Genomic DNA, 16,671 nt, shown 5'->3' on the forward strand with positions numbered 1-16,671 from the left:
TTGATGTCTAAGAGAAAGCATATGCATTGTGTATAGTATATGAGCAAACATATTTCAGACCCTCAAGAATTACAAATCCCTGTTACGCTACAGGTAGAAAAATAAAGTGCCCATTAAAATAGATCAAATATTATATAGTATAGCAAAAATGTACATTTCCTGTATGAGCATAGGTTCTCCAAGTCTTCAGCTTAACATGTTAACATTAAAAAAATCTAATTCATGCGCTTTCTTGTTTTTTTTTCTTGTTCTGGATCAATTTTCCATCTTGTACCCTGGTGTGTCCATTCCCCCTCACTTCTCTGATCTCTGGATAGTCTCGTATTCTGAGGGCTGAGCTGGTCTGTGCAGTGCAGTGTAGGTATCACTGACACTGAGCTGAGAAAACTGAAAGACACAAAGCCAGATTCACACTGTCACTCTGCAGCTGCTGGACTGGACGCTGTCCTGAGAGCCAGATCAGGCTCTTACTGACCCCCCCTGTCCTCCCACTGACATACTCACCTTCAGAGTGTCATACTCTGCAGACACTGCCCTTATATCCAGAGCTGTGTAGGTGTCACTGTGTGGGTCAGACAGGGCACTCTGTGGAGAGAGAGTGAAGTGGAGAAAGGCTGGGACAATCAGACACAGTTATACATGCACACAGAGTGATGGAGAGATACACAGAGAGTAACCCCCCTGATAATCACCATGTTTATCATAGTTATCCTCCAATCTGTCTGTCATCAGTGCATTAAATGGGACAAAATCAATAAATGTCTGACCAATAGAATGGTGCGTTTTGGTCCCCAATAAGCATGGGGCACAATAGGTGATTATGAACACATTGAATGATGTTCAAAGCATTCACACTGTACTTGATCGGTTTTATATATGCACTAAGATTTTTAAAAATTATGCTCAGTATTTTATTGTGATTTAATTATAACTTTTCTGGGCCTTTTTCTTGTAATTTGATATTAATTAGTGTTAACATTTTTAACCAAATGTACAAAGAATGCTCTGCAAATGAATCTGATTTGAAACGCTTATCAGAACAGAAGAGTTCACCTAGTTTAAGAATGGCCAGCTCATCTCTCACACAGACACCAGCCAAAAAAAACTGCTTTAATCCTCTGGTGAACTTCCCTGTTGGTCAGTCAGTGATCAGAGCAGAGTGTGTGCAGGAGCTCTCTTCACCCGGGACAGAGGACTACTATACTGGACAGCACAGGGGTCTGTGAGTTATACAGCTGGGGCTGCTGCTATTTCCCAGTTTATTCAGACAATGGGACGGGCCAGCTGTAGTCCTAGTCTAAAACACTGAATCAATCAAATACTTCTCCTCTAAATGCGTCTTAATCTTACTTACTATCTTACTAAGCATGGGCTTTTATTTAATTTAGGTATTAGTACCGCAATGATGCTTTATTATGAAGGAACTTGTCTATCTTGTTATTTGAATACATTGTGAAAGGTAGAACAAAAAGAGAGTAATTATATCTTATATATATAATTTGAGTGTCTGATTTTTTAGCTTATGTTACCAGTAATATGAACAGCTTCTTGATTTTATATGGATCAACTTTAGATACAATGAGTGGCTGCTGTGTGTTACAATGAACCAACACAGGAAGCCTCTGAACAAACTGCTATATTTCTTCACTGATGTATGAGAACAAATATATTGCTTGCTGCAGGTCTCCCACTTTCTTTATCTTCTCTGTCATTTTGTTTGCAGTTTTCAAAACTGAAGAATTTATGTATCAGTTACTGGTTCTGACTTCATACCTTTCAAAGCTTAATTCTTGTTTATATAATCATATATTTGACAAAATGATAATATCACGTATCTGATGACAGCAGATCCTAAAACTGCAACACAGGAAGTGTTTAAACTGTGTGTCTACAGCACTTGTTTCCTGTGTCTCTGCAGTGACTCCCTATAGGAGTGTGGTCTGAGTCCTCATCACTGACAGAGAGCAGAAGGACAGAACTGAAGCTGCAGCTATGGGTGTTGAAGAGACACTGCGCTTACTGGGGGCGACTCTACTCCTCCTGCCTGGTAACACTGATGTCTATCACACTGTTTCTCACACCCTCACTAGAAAGCACACTGTGTCTGAACCAGCTGTCCACTGTGTGGATTTGCCAAATGTCTGGTGTTGCAATCGACTAAATATACTGTTATTATGTTGTTCTGCTTAATTGTTGATCCTGCTCTACAGTGCTGTCTGTGTCCTGTGAGGCTGTCATTACTCTGAGCACTGCTGGACTCTTCACTGGTCAGCACTGACGACTGACCTGGTGTTTCTGCAGGTGTCCTTGGTGGGAACTGGGCTGTGTGGTATAAACCTGGATATATCTGTGCCGTGAGAGGCTCCTCTGTAGTCCTGCCCTGTTCATATGATTATCCTGATACCTATATCAGCTATTTAGGAACATATAGATATGAGGTGCAGACAGTGATGTGGTGTCACAATAATAGGGACTGTCTTGGTACCTCATATGTGTATCACAGTGGATGGGGTTCAATCAGCCCTGAATACCGACACAGAGCAGAGTACCTGGGGGATAAACAGAAGATCTGCACTTTGAAGATAAACGACATAAGAACATCTGACAGTGGGAAATATAGATTCAGATTTGAAACCAGTCATCCTAGAGATAAAGTGACTGGTAGGAATGGAGTGACTCTCTCTGTCTCTGGTAAGTTCGTGATTTCTCTCAAATGCTTTTTTCTTTTCCCCTCATTCAGCAAATGGTTTCAATTATTATTTTTTTAGTTGTAGAAGTAGTAGAATAAGATGGTTATCTGTCAATTCGAGAAACAGTTCCCAAGGGACTATGGGCTCATCACATTTACACCAGGAAGCATTTGAAAGACTTATAGTAAAGCTGCCGATAGGCCCCTGCTTGTTGCGACCCCTTTGAGCCACCCCCTGTCACATGCTACTTTGAAGATACAGGACATTAGGACACGTGACAGTGGAATATATATAGAAGGTTTTGTGAGGGTGTAGATTTCTATCTGGATGGCAGAACCACTGAAAATGCAGACTACACAAACTAGTGTTTTGATTGAGCACTAGGACTCAAACCTCCAATACTAATAAAAAAGGGAAAATCACAGATTCTTTTACCCAGGGTCCACCGCAAAACAAAATAAAAAGTTAAAATCCACAACACTGTCCAAAAGAAATACAGTCTCTGCAGCAAGAATAAAAACTTCAAAAAGATTGTCCAGTCCACTGCTAGAGCAAGGTCTGTCGAGTTGGCTTGTATCCAGATATAGGCGTGGTCTCCAAACTCACAGTCCAAAAAGTACCTCCAGTGTCCATGGAAAGCTTAAGTTATTAAAATAAAACAGTTCAAATCCAGTTACAGCAGGGATAGCAGCAGGCAGGGGGTATACAAAACACATACAAAAGATAAAACAAAATACAAAGATGTGAGTTCTTGCAAAGATAGTTTTAAGACTCGACTCGACTCGTCCCTTCTTCTCTTCAGTCATGCTCCCCTTTTTCAGTTGAACAAGCCCTTTTAAAAGGCTACCACAGCTGTCAGTAATTACGCTATTAAAAGAGGTGAGAAGGCTTGGAATGGAATGCGGTACTTAATACTTATTAACAAGGTAATCAGTGAAATCAAATCAATAAACAAACTCATGCAAAACCAAAAAGTCATAAGTGTATAGATCACAAAATCATGTGTCAAAAATAAAGAAAATTAAACGTGTTCAATGTATATAAACAAATGCGTGTAAAAAATATAAAGCCAAAAAAAACCAATCAATAAAACCAAGCTAATTAAGTACACTGTCCCACGGCTGACAGTTTCACAGAGCCATCTTAGCACTAGTCTGGCACTACTCGGATACATCGGATAGTCCAAGACCAGTGCTAATCTGGGTGTGTGAGACCAGGACATTGATTAACAACCAATAATTTGGGTAAATTAAGTAGTCAGCAAGGAGTGAATCTGTTTGTCTCTATGTAAGATAACGAGACTCTTGCTTTTATCTTTTAAAATATTTCAGAAAAGTAATTCATTTTAATTTGTATTATTACACAAGTTTAACATGCCCTGGGAAATATACAAATTATGATTAATATTAATATAATATTTCCCATACATCATTGCAGTGGGAACAGCGATTCAATTATTATTATTATTTCGGTCCTCCTTCCAAACAAAACCTGGAGGCCTCCACTGTACATTACAAATCACTGTTTTAGAAATGTCTGTCACTTCTCATCATTGGAAGATTTCAATCTGTCCTCATTAATAGAATGTATACTGAACAATACATTGAGGATCCTGTTTCTATAGTGTCGTTTTTATCCCCCCAAGAACTGAAAATTATAATGGTCCCATCAAGAATGAATGGAGCAGTGAGAGAAGGAGACAGTGTGACCCTGACCTGTAGCACAGAGAGCTGCTCTCCAACACAGACAGAGCTCAGCTGGTTTAAAAATGGCCGGCCCATCTCTCACACACAGACACCAGCCAACACACTGCGCTTTAATCCTGTTTCCTATCAAGACTATGGGAACTACTCCTGTGCTGTAAAATACAATATCAACAGTTCAATTTCACAGTTCACATTGGATGTTAAATGTAAGTACCCATTTTTCGGTTTATTTATATTAGTCAATTATAATTAACATGTAAGACACAGGCAAAACAGCAGTACAGTTTCACACCAGGTTTAAGTGGCATGTGATTGTCTAGATAATGTAAAAACAGGCATGTCTCTCTCTGCTAAAACAGCAGTTTAGGTGAGATATGATGTTGATGAATTACTGTGAACAAAAATGATTGAAAAGTCATTTGCTTTCTCTTTCAGACGCCCCAAAGAACACCTCAGTGTCAATTAGCCCCTCTGGTGAAATAGTGGAAGGCAGTTCTGTCACCCTGACCTGCAGCAGCAATGCAAACCCACCAGTGCAGAACTACACCTGGTTTAAGACCAATGGAGCTGCTGTCTGGGAGAAAGGATCAGGGCAGAGTTTCACCATTACAGAGATCAGCCCTGGAGACAGTGGGCAGTACTACTGTGAAGCACAGAATAAACATGGAGCTCACAACTCTACAGCTGTAACTGTGGATGTACAGTGTGAGTATATCTTTGCTACTGAGCTGTGAGTACAGCAGGTCAGAGGGGTCAGTGACCTCCTACAGCTGTATGTCTGCCTCTACAAGATACAATATGTCTAATCAAACCAATTAGCTGCCCCAGGTGCTCCTTCTTTAACCTTTGGGCAGTTACAGTGTATGAAGGTTGAAAAAGAAAATGGCTAGAGAGGAAAGGTTAAGGAGACTTGTATTGTAACTATTTAATAAATAAAATGGTTTGGTTACAGTATTGCCGTCATGCAGTCTCAGAGGTCTTGTGTACTATTATGGTCTTGGCTGTGTCAGTTATACAATGCTGTGCAATGGTCTTAGACACAGTCAAGAGTTTCAATATATGGATGATATGAGCACTTTGCCACTTCTGTTGTATACTACTATAATTACTGCTATTAAGAATGGAAAAAAACATTGTGTTTAATATTCAAATAGCTAGCATCACTCTGGAACTAACAGAAGGCTCAGGTTTCATTATCCATTCATCAACAGTACAAAAGTTATATGTATCTAATTGAAGATGATGATGAAGTGAAAACAAAACCAAACAAAACTGAACAAAACAAGAAGAGAAAAAAAAGCCCTGAATCGTCCTTTTCTTGGGGCTTAAAAAGAGGATGTTTTGTAACTTGCTCGCACTTGCTTCACTACCATTTTCAATGGGTGAAAAGCTGTGCTGTGACAGAAATGTGAGAGAGGAGAAGTTTTTACGAAGCACAATGTGGCTTGAGAAAGGTCAAGGGGGATCTGCTAACCCAAACTTTTTAACCCTTAACATCTTCCTACCTGGCACCTTGAATGACTGGATTTGTGTTCATTTTCTTTATGCTCATTAAAACCTGCTGGGGCAGAACCAGAACTCAGGGTAATTTACTGTTTTCTACAAGGTCTTATTGATGACACAGCATTCAGGTCTCTTCCTTTTCCAGGTCTGTCCAGTGTGGCGCAGGGCCTTCCTCCACTGGCATGGGTGGGATTGGGAGCTGCTGCCCTTACTGTCACTGTTCTTGGTGTGACTGTGATTTGTGTCAAGAGGTGAGTAAGTTAATGTCTTTATTCTATATTTTTCCTGTTTTCTCGAATGGATTTTAATTGAATTGATTGCAGTCAGAGCCAGAACAGGGATCTCCAGCCCTGGTCCCATAGAGGAGCAATTCAGAGGCTTTAATTAAAAAGGTGCTCTTAGCTACTTATGGGACTATAGGAATAAGAATTGCAAGTGTTTACTGCATTTGTACTGAAAACTGATGGAAGACAATATTATTACACAAGTCCTCTTAGCATTGCACCCAGTACTATTAAGTCTAATGGGCCACACAGTAGTGGCTCAATAAACAATTAGACTAATTATACTTGATACACAAACTCCAAACCTGGCTTGAGTTAACTGGTGTGACTATTTGCCCTCTTAGTCAATATCTTTGTAACATGGTGATACCCAATTTGTAACTTTCCTATTCACGTTCTAAACCTACAGGCGAGAACATAAGCACAGGGGCCCATTCCATTCCTGAGGGACTGGTGATGGATGTGGTTTAATTAGGGACATTAGTCCGGTTACATTTAGGCCATTAACTTTTCAGCTTTTGTGTGTGTAATGGATCCAATCCCTTACTTTGCAGGCAACCTAAAAGATGGGAGGGGGGGGGCTGGGCTCTCCTGGGCCAGTGCTGTTGACCGTTGACTGCTTTGCCAGTTGCAAAACTTAGTTCCTCACTATTATCAGCTTGCTGTGCAACACTGTAAAGGTTTGTGTTGCTGCTGCTGTGTGCGTTAATTTTCAAAATCACACTGTACGTGGCCAGCAGGAAGCACAGCACATCCTGTACTTACAGTCTCTGACACAGGGTCCTTACACGGCCTTAGCCCAAGGTGACGCACACAAACACATTTTATTTCTAGTTCTTGAGGTCACTCGTACTTACAGTGATTAATGTAACACCACCAGTCCAGTGTTTTGAAACTGAAGCATGACAACACAACTATCAAAGTGGAATTTTTAAGAGTTTGCATGAGGCATTTTTAAAGGCCTGTAATTGAAGGATATAGATGCCAGTGTTGAACAATGCACCTAAGATTTTAGAGGACATGTTTATATGTTATTATTATTTATTTATTAGCAGTATATGAAGCATTTCAGCACCAGGTGGTTTTGAAAACTTCTTTAGCAACAAAGAGGGCCTGTGATCATTCTCCCCCTGGACTCTTCATATACACTACGGGTCAAAAGTTTCAGAACACCCCCATTTTTCCAGTTTTTATTGAAATGTAAGCAGTTCAAGTCCAGTGAATAACCTGAAATGGTACAAAGGTAAGCGGTAAACTGACAGAGGTAAAAAAAAAGTTGAAATAGGCTTGTTTTGTTAAGAACAACCTAGTGATTAATCCAGTATATTTGATGTTCTATCAAACACAGAGAAGTTGAGATCCAATTATGTAAAATTGCTGTGTACTAGTACACTGTAAACAGTTTTCCATCTTGACATTTTGAGCTTTCTACGGGTGTGTGTTGCTTCTACCAAAATGTGGATGGTCTTGTTTTGACCAGTAGACTGTCATTATTGTCAATATTTTCTGAGATTTTGTATTTCTACCCATTTCAGAATGTGGAGGGGGGGTCGTAAACACGCGGTGGGGGGGATACTTGGTCTGAGTAGAAATACAAAATCTCAGAAAATGTGTTTTTTGCCAGCCACCTATTAGGAAGTTGGGTTGGTTTGGGAAGAGTTGGAGTTGAGTAGAGCAGTGCGTTCGTGCGTGCGTGCGACTTTGTTTGGTTAGTGTTAATACACAGTGAAGATGTGGTCCACCCTGTGTGTCTTTTGTCTTGTTGTGTGTTTTATATGTTTTGGTTTTTGGTCTCGTTAATGCCACATTGTTAGTCCAATTAACCAATTAAGAGATTGTGGTGGGATTGAAAGCCTCAAGCTCAGGATTTAAGAGAACTGGACTAGAGATAAAGGAACAGGGTAACTACATCACTGTCGGACATTGAAGACACATACAGGTAACAGTCAAACCGGTGCCTCTGCTGATGTCCCAGTCTATCTGAATTGTGTCATTTAATTGATTAGAATCTACAAATAAACTGATCAGTACAGAACAGAAATGCATTAAGAGAACTAAATGCATTTAAAACAAAAAACGAAAATGGTGTAATCTCCCACAGTTTGTCAACTTGTTCTCATAAAGTTTTTTATTTTTTTGTCTAAAAATACAATGTCAAAGGCTGATGCCAACTGAGAAGGAGCTTCTTTCAGGATGTTGTCAGAGGACTGACATACATCCACTTCCTGTACAATTACTGTCTGGTTATTCCATAGAAGCAACTAGTTTGATTTCCCATTGGCCTTTACTATGAAAATACCCTTTTTTATAGTTCTTCACTTGATCCTTCCTTTTGTCTTCCCTTCAGGAGGAAAGCAAAACCAGGCCCAGAGGAAGAGCCACAGGTCAGTGTTGAGACGTCAATACCTAATTTGTAAGGCAAGAAAATAAACACAGGGACCCATTCCAGTCCTGAGGGACTGGTGGTATATGTTTAGTTAGGGACACAGGTCATGGCATCTGGCACCCATTTAAACACCTAATCAGATTGATTGTTTAGCTGGGAACTGGGCTGGGACAAAGGACAGAAGATACAACCACCACTCCAGGACCAGGGAAGTCCACCATGGGCCCAGTGGGAGTGACCGGGCCAACAAGAGAGAGGTCCTCATTGATGGAGTTTGTTTCATGTTTTCCTTTGAAAAGGTGGCAGAGGAAAATGTGTACAATAACGTACTGGACCCATTGCCAAGGCAGGAGCAGAAGCACACTATGGTGGATCTGGACAATGAGCTGAGCTACAGCACCATTCACTTCCAGCCCAAGAATCCCCCATCAGAGTAAGTATGGACTTAGCAGCCCATCCTCAAAAATCTGACCCTCCAACACCAAAGCAGATCTCAGTCTCGCTGTTTGGAAGTTTAGATTCCCATTTGTGACTTAACATGAAATTCTCACCTGTCCCATGGTGAAAATGGATAGATAGGGTGGCCTACTTTTTGTCAGTTAAGTCGCAGAGATATGTTTGCAAATCGTGCTTGCACTTGTAATTAAGATTGCAGTGAAAATACCCTTTTTACACCACAGAGGCACTGTTTTTTATTAAATGTGGCTGACATATATATAATTTATTTATTTTCATATTTCAAGGCCTGTGGACATGAGCCTAGTGAATGACGATGCAACCATTTACAGCGAAGTCATGAGATAAGAACTTGGAAATGGGTAACCAAACTTTTTATTTTCCTCCCTATACCTTGTGGCTTCACTGTTTTTTTGTAAAGGAAACACTGTCACGCATATGGGTTCAGATGGGTCAGGGGAAACTGCACTAGGGAATGCCCAAGCAGGAAGGTGTACAGAGGTGATGGCTCTCTATGCAGAAGCCAAATGGGTCTTCAAGCTCCGCATTTTGAAGGAAGATTCTTTGGATCCCCATGACTTCTGATATCCATTGTAACCATTCTCATATCTCTACGCTTCTACTGAATACTTGATTGTCCGATTGTGTGCTAGATAGTTGTTACAAAGAGTGGGCAAATTCTTGGCTGACTGAAGAATCCCTGTCCTTCCGTCTCGGTCTGTCTCCATCTTGCTGACGGGTTTCTGCTTGCGCTGTTACAGTAGTTCACCACCGTTGAATAGATCTGTGTCTGGAAGCTCCAGCACAAGTCCAGAATTGTGAAAGTGCTTGTCATCCAGTAGCGGCACCAGGATTGCAATCTCAATTTGGGCCTGAGAAATTCTTGGATGGGCAGAATTTTAATGATTTAAATTATGTATTTTTCAAAATGTTTGTAATTAGCTATGTTAAAATGCCATTAGATAAAAATCAATATAGGATGTTATACTGACTGCGGAAACTTCTAACAGGGATCTAATAACGCAATTGCGAAGAGACCAGCTGTCTCCAATGCGTGATCTTTGATTTGGTTGAAAATATCACTGTGTGCTAGGGGTGGTTCAACATTTTCCCAAGCATACACAGAGTACTTTTTCTTTAAAGTTAATGTAATATTTAAATATATTGTATATATTATTATTAAATTACTAAAAGACTCCATGGTATGTCAATATGAAATATTACATTACATTGCATCAGTGGCGGTTTTCCAGCTGTAAATATATAACGCACACATAATTAATCAACATGACAACCGAATGAAACATCAAATAAGCAACTAAATAAGGCTTAGAAGGTAACTACGAATTAATAATCTGCAGCAATTAAGCTGCTTATAGTTTATTTTTATTTGCTTGTATGTTTGTTTGTTCTCTTAACCAGTACTCAAAGGAGTATGGGATTCTTTCAGTTCTAGAAAATACAGTCAAGAAAATACTAGACAAACCGAAAGTGAAACTAAAAACTATACTTAAATGTGATTAACAACACAGAGAAATACAACTTATTAAAATAAATACATGAAAATGAACTGTGATACAACAGCAATGACGTTGCTGAATCTGTAGTGGTGGGTTATTGCTTTCAAATGACAGTTATTTCTAACTGAGACAACGAGTGCATGACTTCCTGTTCATATAATGTTAACGATGCAACATGGGGGGGCATAACTTCATGCTCTCCTCTCTCAGTGAAATTGTAACTTTTGGTGACATGTTATATACTGAACTGTGCAGAATCGCTGGCTCTATATAGTAGAGGTGAAAGGGTTAACAGCTGAAGACGTTTACTGTGCGAGCTACACCCTGAAAAAATGGACCTACTAATTGAGGCGCTTAATATTAATAATTGGAGATATTTGTACCTTAATTAAAAACATTGCTTTTACAAGATGTAATTATAAATAACGTGCACATCAGTAATCAACGTGACAACAAAATGAAACAAAGTAAGCAACTAAATGAGGTTTGGAAGAATTGAAAAGCTGCAGCAGTTCTAAGCTTTTAGATTGATGTACACAAACGAGACTTTTAGAATAAAGTGTTTACTCATTTATTATGATACCAGAGCTATTTATATTATAGCTAATTTAATTAAAAATGATATACTGAAATCAAATCAGGGTAGTTGATTTTTTGAGACCAATACTGGCTTTTTTGTCGCCAATTTTGTCAAAATGTGCCTTTATCTGATTTATAGTATTAGGAGTCTGAAACCATACATTTCTTGACTGGAATCACCTGGAAGCCTTAATAGTTGCCTGCAAGGAATATATTTTATTAGTATTATTAGTATTATTTTTCTTTTGTTATTTTCAAAAGCTTATACAAACAATACACTTCATACAGTGATACACAGCTGTGTAGAGCGATGTCATATGTAATATGGAAGCCATATGTCACATGGGCTGGTGGCCAGATTGGTTTAAGTGAAACATTTTGGACATTAATTATGTGTGTAGAAGCACCAGCAGCCCAATAATTTTGCATTGAGTGCCTGCTGGTACAAAGGTTGGGTAACCAGAATGCATTAATCTGAATGTGGGTAGGGTTTTTCATTGTTGGCCCACACACAAGGCTGTACCAACCAAGCGTGGGGGGTGGCTCCACACCAACATAATTTAAAATTTTGTCTCCATCTGGTGCAAGCTCGGGTAAGTCTGGAAGGTTGATCACTGAAGATGCCCTGTGTTCAGCTGCTGGCCTTTTTGACCGTGCTGTAGATAACTGAGGTTTCTGCTGCCATCTGCCCCAGAGCTGGGCTGTAAAGGAAGGGCCAAAGGATGCAAGAGTTTAAATTCAAACTAACAACAGTACTACTACTCATGATAATAACTACAATGATAATACAATAAAAAATAACTTATCCCTCCCTCCCCACTACCAGCAATAATGCCTCAATCCAATTTGTATCTGTTCTTGATCACAAGGCCTGTGTCTATGCCTTAACCTCCAGAACGGTTTACAATAAAAGTGTAGAAGGATGATCCCTTTTGTTTTCTTCCTACTGCATCTGAAAAATGTCCCACAATGAAACGCAACAGCTTGAAATCTGCCCTGTTGGCTACCATCTTTGAAAGGGGTTTGTGTGGTGAAGGCTGTTGTATTCACCTGTTGGCAGTGCCAGAGCTGAGATGCTGGAGCGTGGAGTAGTACAGGCCACCATCATCCTCTTTGTCCTCCTTGTCCTTCTCTTCCTTCACTGGTTCCTGCTTTGGTCCTCGGGGGACTGGCCTAACTATATTGGCATACAAGTCATTTGCATTGTTCTTGGCAGGAGAAAAGAAAGACAAATCAATTATTATTATTAGTTGAAGTAGCAGTTGCAATACAATTTTAGCCTTTTTGACTGAGCCAATGATTCACAGCTGCTATTTGTCCATATTATCTTTGAGCCTCCATTTCCTCTAATTTAATTGTATTGTGGTGAAACAGGGTAGTAGTAGTAGGACTAATACTAGTAGTAGTAGTATTTTACCAAGCTATGTATTACATATACCACAGGTCTCTCAGGGAGACACAAATATCATATTACCTGATTGGTCATTTCAGTGTTGTTTGTGTCCTTCCTTGCTTTGGGGTTGTTCTTGCTGCAGAAGATAATCATACAAAATTAGGCAAGGATTACCAAAGCTGGTAAAAAAATTATATATGAAAAAGAGCAGCAGCTAGACATTCTGACATGTTGCCATTTTCTATTTTTTTCAAATTAAGAGAATACATCCCTTCCCGTAACGAAACGCAATAGCTTGGGATCATCCTAGCTGGGTGATATTTTGGGAAGGGGTCAATGCTGTAAAGGCTGTTGGCAGTGCCAGAAGTGGGAAGGAGGAGAGTGGAGTAGTGCAGGTGTAGCGTGTAGTCCAGAGCCATTTTGTGTGAGTAGATAATTAACACAAGATCATTAATCAGGGAAATCAGGCCATATCAAATATCTTCTTTTCATATAAATGTGTTCTTCATGAGATTTCTGGCTTTCTACTGTATATACATACCGGCTCTTTGCTATGAAGTCACTGCAGTAGACACTGAGGCCACAGCTATGATCCTACACAGCATGGTTATGATTTTCCATATGCCTAAAGGGGAAGCTAGAACAACACAGCAGTTGTTACACAGTAATTCCACCAAATTCAAAGCCATTCAAACTCAAATATATATAAGAAAACTGCCTTGTCTGGAACATGAGTAAATCTCCATAATTGCATATGATGAAAAATGAATGTTATACTTCAGATAAACAGCAATAAAATCATGTGGGTCATTGCTTTGATCGATTAATCTCACTATAACACATTTCATAATATGATATGCATTGTCATGTGTTAAACCCATGATGGTTTGTTGCTACTTATTTAAACACATTTTACTTGTTTCCTATTTTATTAGGGATGCAATACTTATTGCACATGTCAAAAAAGACCAAAGATATACTCACACTGTACATCCACAGTTACAGCTGTAGAGTTGTGAGCTCCATGTTTATTCTGTGCTTCACAGTAGTACTGCCCACTGTCTCCAGAGCTGATCTCTGTAATGTTGAAACTCTGCCCTGATCCTTTCTCCCAGACAGCAGCTCCATTGGTCTTAAACCAGGTGTAGTTCTGCTCTGGTGGGTTTGCATTGCTTCTGCAGGTCAGGGTGACAGAAATGGAATTAATGGTTTCACCAGAGAGATTGATGGACACAGAGGTGTCTTTTGGGGCATCTGGAAGAGAGAAGTATGTGTGATCATTCAGGGTTTAACTGAACACTTCTTCACACAGAGAGGCGTCACAATCTGGAACAAACTCCCCAGCGATGTGGTAGAAGTTGAAAATTTGGGAACATTTAAAAATAGACTGGATAGGATCCTTGGATCACTTCATTATTAATGGACACCAAACGAGCACGATGGGTTGAATGGATTCCTCTCATTTGTAAACTTTCTTATGTTCTTATGTTCTTTCTTATGTTGCTTGAAAAAAATAGAAAGTGCATTTTGTGTTGTAGAAATGAGGTGGATTCGACATTTTCGAGCACCTTTGTTGCTGTAACATTATTAAATGAGTTATGATTTTCTAGAAGCAAAGTTATGTATTAGAATGTAAAACCAATCAAAGTCATAAGAAAAATCATGTGACTACCTGCTTTGCCACAAGAACATATGAATGCAAATGTGTGTGAAACCAGTCTGTGGGACGCTGTCAGGGAGACTCTCCTTCTTTCAGGGTGAACATGTGTATTTGTATTATGTATTTGTACTTATAATAGAGGCCAGTCAATAAGTATTAAACTGTCTCATGATTTTAATGTGACAACGTGATTCAATATTGTCACTATAATCATGTAGCCTATTTTGGGATATTTTAATTATGTTGAACTGACACTGATTGGACAAATTGTATATTTATATGTATTAATTAACTGTGTCATTTTACCACCAATCATTTAAAACAGCAAACTAGTTTCCTCATACTATTAACCATAGTTTAAGTTCCTATGTTGTACTGTTGATTTTGTTTAAATATATATTTTTAAATATTTGTATATCCTAGGATAGGGGTTCCTGGTCCTGGAGGACCCCCTACCCTGCTGGTTTCTGATCCAACCTAGCTCTCAATTCCTTAATTGAAGTAACAGTCTGCTTAGATTTGACTTTTTTAATTGTTTAATAAAAGACTTGGTTCTTTAAGAAGTTATTTAAACAATTCTATACTTAACTTAAAACCCCTACTGTTCCATATTCTAGACTGGGATCCCCTCAGGTTTAGTGTACAATAGCTGTGCTGGTATTAAGGGCTGGTGTGTGAACATGCATGCATGCATGCATTGGCAGGGTGGGGTGGTGGAGTATCCGTGGGCTGGTTGTGGTGGGCTGGTCTGCGTTAAAGTCCAGGGCTGTTTTTTAGACCCAGTCTGTCCCTGCCTGGCAGTGAAGCCCAAGTGTACTCTAGAGCTCAGAGAGAAAGATGAGATTTGATCTGGGTTTGATTCCCAGCTGGATCACTGGACACTGAGTGATCCCAGGGAGGTCACCCACTCCTCTCACCCACAACATTTACAGCTCAGTATCAAATATACACTCACACTGTACATCCACAGTTACAGCTGAAGTGTTCTGAGCTCCATGTTTATTCTGTGCTTAACAGTAGTACTGCCCACTGTCTCCAGAGCTGATCTCTGCAATGGTGGAACTCTGCCCTGATCTTTTCTCCCAGACAGCAGCTCCATTGGTCTTAAACCAGGTGTAGTTCTGCACTGGTGGGTTTGTATTGCTGCTGCAGGTCAGGGTGACAGAACTGCCTTCCACTATTTCACCAGAGGGGCTGACTGACACTGAGGTGTTCTTTGGGGCATCTGGAAGAGAGACGAATTTCCTTATGAGTAAATTATTCAAAAACTGACACTAATTTATACACTAATTACAAATGTCGTAAACAAAAAGGGAACTGTGTACTAATTTATTATGAAATGTAATTGTGTATTAATGCATTATTATTATTATCCCTTATTTCTTGGAAGAGAGGATTGTCAATTGTCAATTTTAAAAAAGCATAACACCGTGAGACCAAGAAGGTTCAATAGATAATCACTGAACACCATGCAAATCTGAAGGTGAGGGTGACTAATGCAATTTGTATAATAGGTGACAAGCACAGGAAGGGTGAAGGTCATTTTTGTGGTCCATCAGATACAAGCCCTGATATAAAGGCCAAATTTATCTCCAGATCTTATGCTTGTTCATCGCAGTATGATGCACCATAAGCACACCACTTTGGCGTCTACTTCTTATCTTTCTTGTCCTGCCCCATGCTCTGGATGGAACACAGGATGGTGCACAGCAGCACACATTCATTTCCACAAGCTGTTCCACAACTACAACCTGATTGATCAGTGCATTTAGTGGCCAAGGCCCATTAATGTCCATGCAGCGTTTATTTGATGAAGAAATAAATACCCCTTTGGTGTCATTTCATGCAAACAAACCTGCCAAAAGTATATCACTGTGCATACTGAGCACACATATAAAACTCCTACACTCACATCTCACGCTGAGGGCCTGCGGAGGGGAGGGCAGATTGTCATAACCTCTTGCCGCGCAGGAGTAGTTCCCATGCTGTTGGTAGCTGACCCCGTCAATGGTCAGTTTGTCAGCAGGGGTCTGTGTGTTGAGGGGCTGGCCGTTCCTGTACCAGATGAAAGCAGGGTCGCTCAATTTGCAGCTGGTGAGACAGGACAGGGTCAGGGACTCTGCTTCTGTCATTGTGCTGGGACTCAGTTTCACCTGCAGATCTGCAGAAAAGAAACCAAAACCGAAACACACACACATACGGTATACACTCACCTAAAGGATTATTAGGAACACCTGTTCAATTTCTCATTAATGCAATTATCTAACCAACCAATCACATGGCAGTTGCTTCAATGCATTTAGGGGTGTGGTCCTGGTCAAGACAATCTCCTGAACTCCAAACTGAATGTCTGAATGGGAAAGAAAGGTGATTTAAGCAATTTTGAGCGTGGCATGGTTGTTGGTGCCAGACGGGCCGGTCTGAGTATTTCACAATCTGCTCAGTTACTGGGATTTTCACGCACAACCATTTCTAGGGTTTACAAAGAATGGTG

General features: G+C 39.9%; 2 protein-coding genes and 1 long non-coding RNA gene across 3 annotated transcripts; 1 reads left to right on the plus strand and 2 right to left on the minus strand.

Annotated features, from left to right (window-relative positions):
• LOC136764906 (uncharacterized) lies at positions 1-2,556 on the minus strand. Its single transcript, XR_010821267.1, has 3 exons — positions 2,486-2,556; positions 505-585; positions 1-387 (listed from the first exon to the last, which is right to left on the minus strand). It is a non-coding gene; the product is annotated as an uncharacterized LOC136764906 (long non-coding RNA).
• On the plus strand, positions 1,682-14,770 carry LOC136764886 (B-cell receptor CD22). Its single transcript, XM_066719253.1, has 9 exons — positions 1,682-2,047; positions 2,302-2,691; positions 4,336-4,602; positions 4,832-5,101; positions 6,045-6,150; positions 8,531-8,567; positions 8,869-9,002; positions 9,313-9,387; positions 13,830-14,770. The coding sequence occupies exons 1-8, from the start codon at positions 1,993-1,995 to the stop codon at positions 9,371-9,373; spliced, it is 1,320 nt and encodes a 439-aa protein (XP_066575350.1). The 5' UTR covers positions 1,682-1,992; the 3' UTR covers positions 9,374-9,387; positions 13,830-14,770.
• Positions 13,308-16,356, minus strand: LOC136764053 (B-cell receptor CD22-like). The gene is made up of 3 exons (XM_066717883.1): positions 16,060-16,356; positions 15,266-15,402; positions 13,308-13,625 (listed from the first exon to the last, which is right to left on the minus strand). The coding sequence occupies exons 1-3, from the start codon at positions 16,307-16,309 to the stop codon at positions 13,476-13,478; spliced, it is 537 nt and encodes a 178-aa protein (XP_066573980.1). The 5' UTR covers positions 16,310-16,356; the 3' UTR covers positions 13,308-13,475.
• Positions 16,357-16,671: the final 315 nt, after the last annotated feature.

Source organism: Amia ocellicauda, chromosome 12 (genome assembly GCF_036373705.1).
Source record: "Amia ocellicauda isolate fAmiCal2 chromosome 12, fAmiCal2.hap1, whole genome shotgun sequence".
NCBI classification, from domain to species: Eukaryota; Metazoa; Chordata; class Actinopteri; order Amiiformes; family Amiidae; genus Amia; species Amia ocellicauda.

Bases quoted from the DNA above. Each gene is read 5' to 3' on its own strand.
- LOC136764053 (XM_066717883.1), bottom strand. From the start codon at position 16,309: ATGACAGAAGCAGAGTCCCTGACCCTGTCCTGTCTCACCAGCTGCAAA. The intron at 15,403-16,059 runs GTATGCACAGTG...TCTCTCTTCCAG, and splicing joins GAGTTTTATATGTGTGCTCA to ATGCCCCAAAGAACACCTCA. The intron at 13,626-15,265 runs GTCTGGGAGAAA...GCTGTCTGGGAG, and splicing joins TTAAGACCAATGGAGCTGCT to AAAGGATCAGGGCAGAGTTT.
- LOC136764886 (XM_066719253.1), top strand. From the start codon at position 1,993: ATGGGTGTTGAAGAGACACTGCGCTTACTGGGGGCGACTCTACTCCTC. The intron at 2,692-4,335 runs GTAAGTTCGTGA...TATCCCCCCAAG, and splicing joins AGTGACTCTCTCTGTCTCTG to AACTGAAAATTATAATGGTC. The intron at 6,151-8,530 runs GTGAGTAAGTTA...TCTTCCCTTCAG, and splicing joins ACTGTGATTTGTGTCAAGAG to GAGGAAAGCAAAACCAGGCC.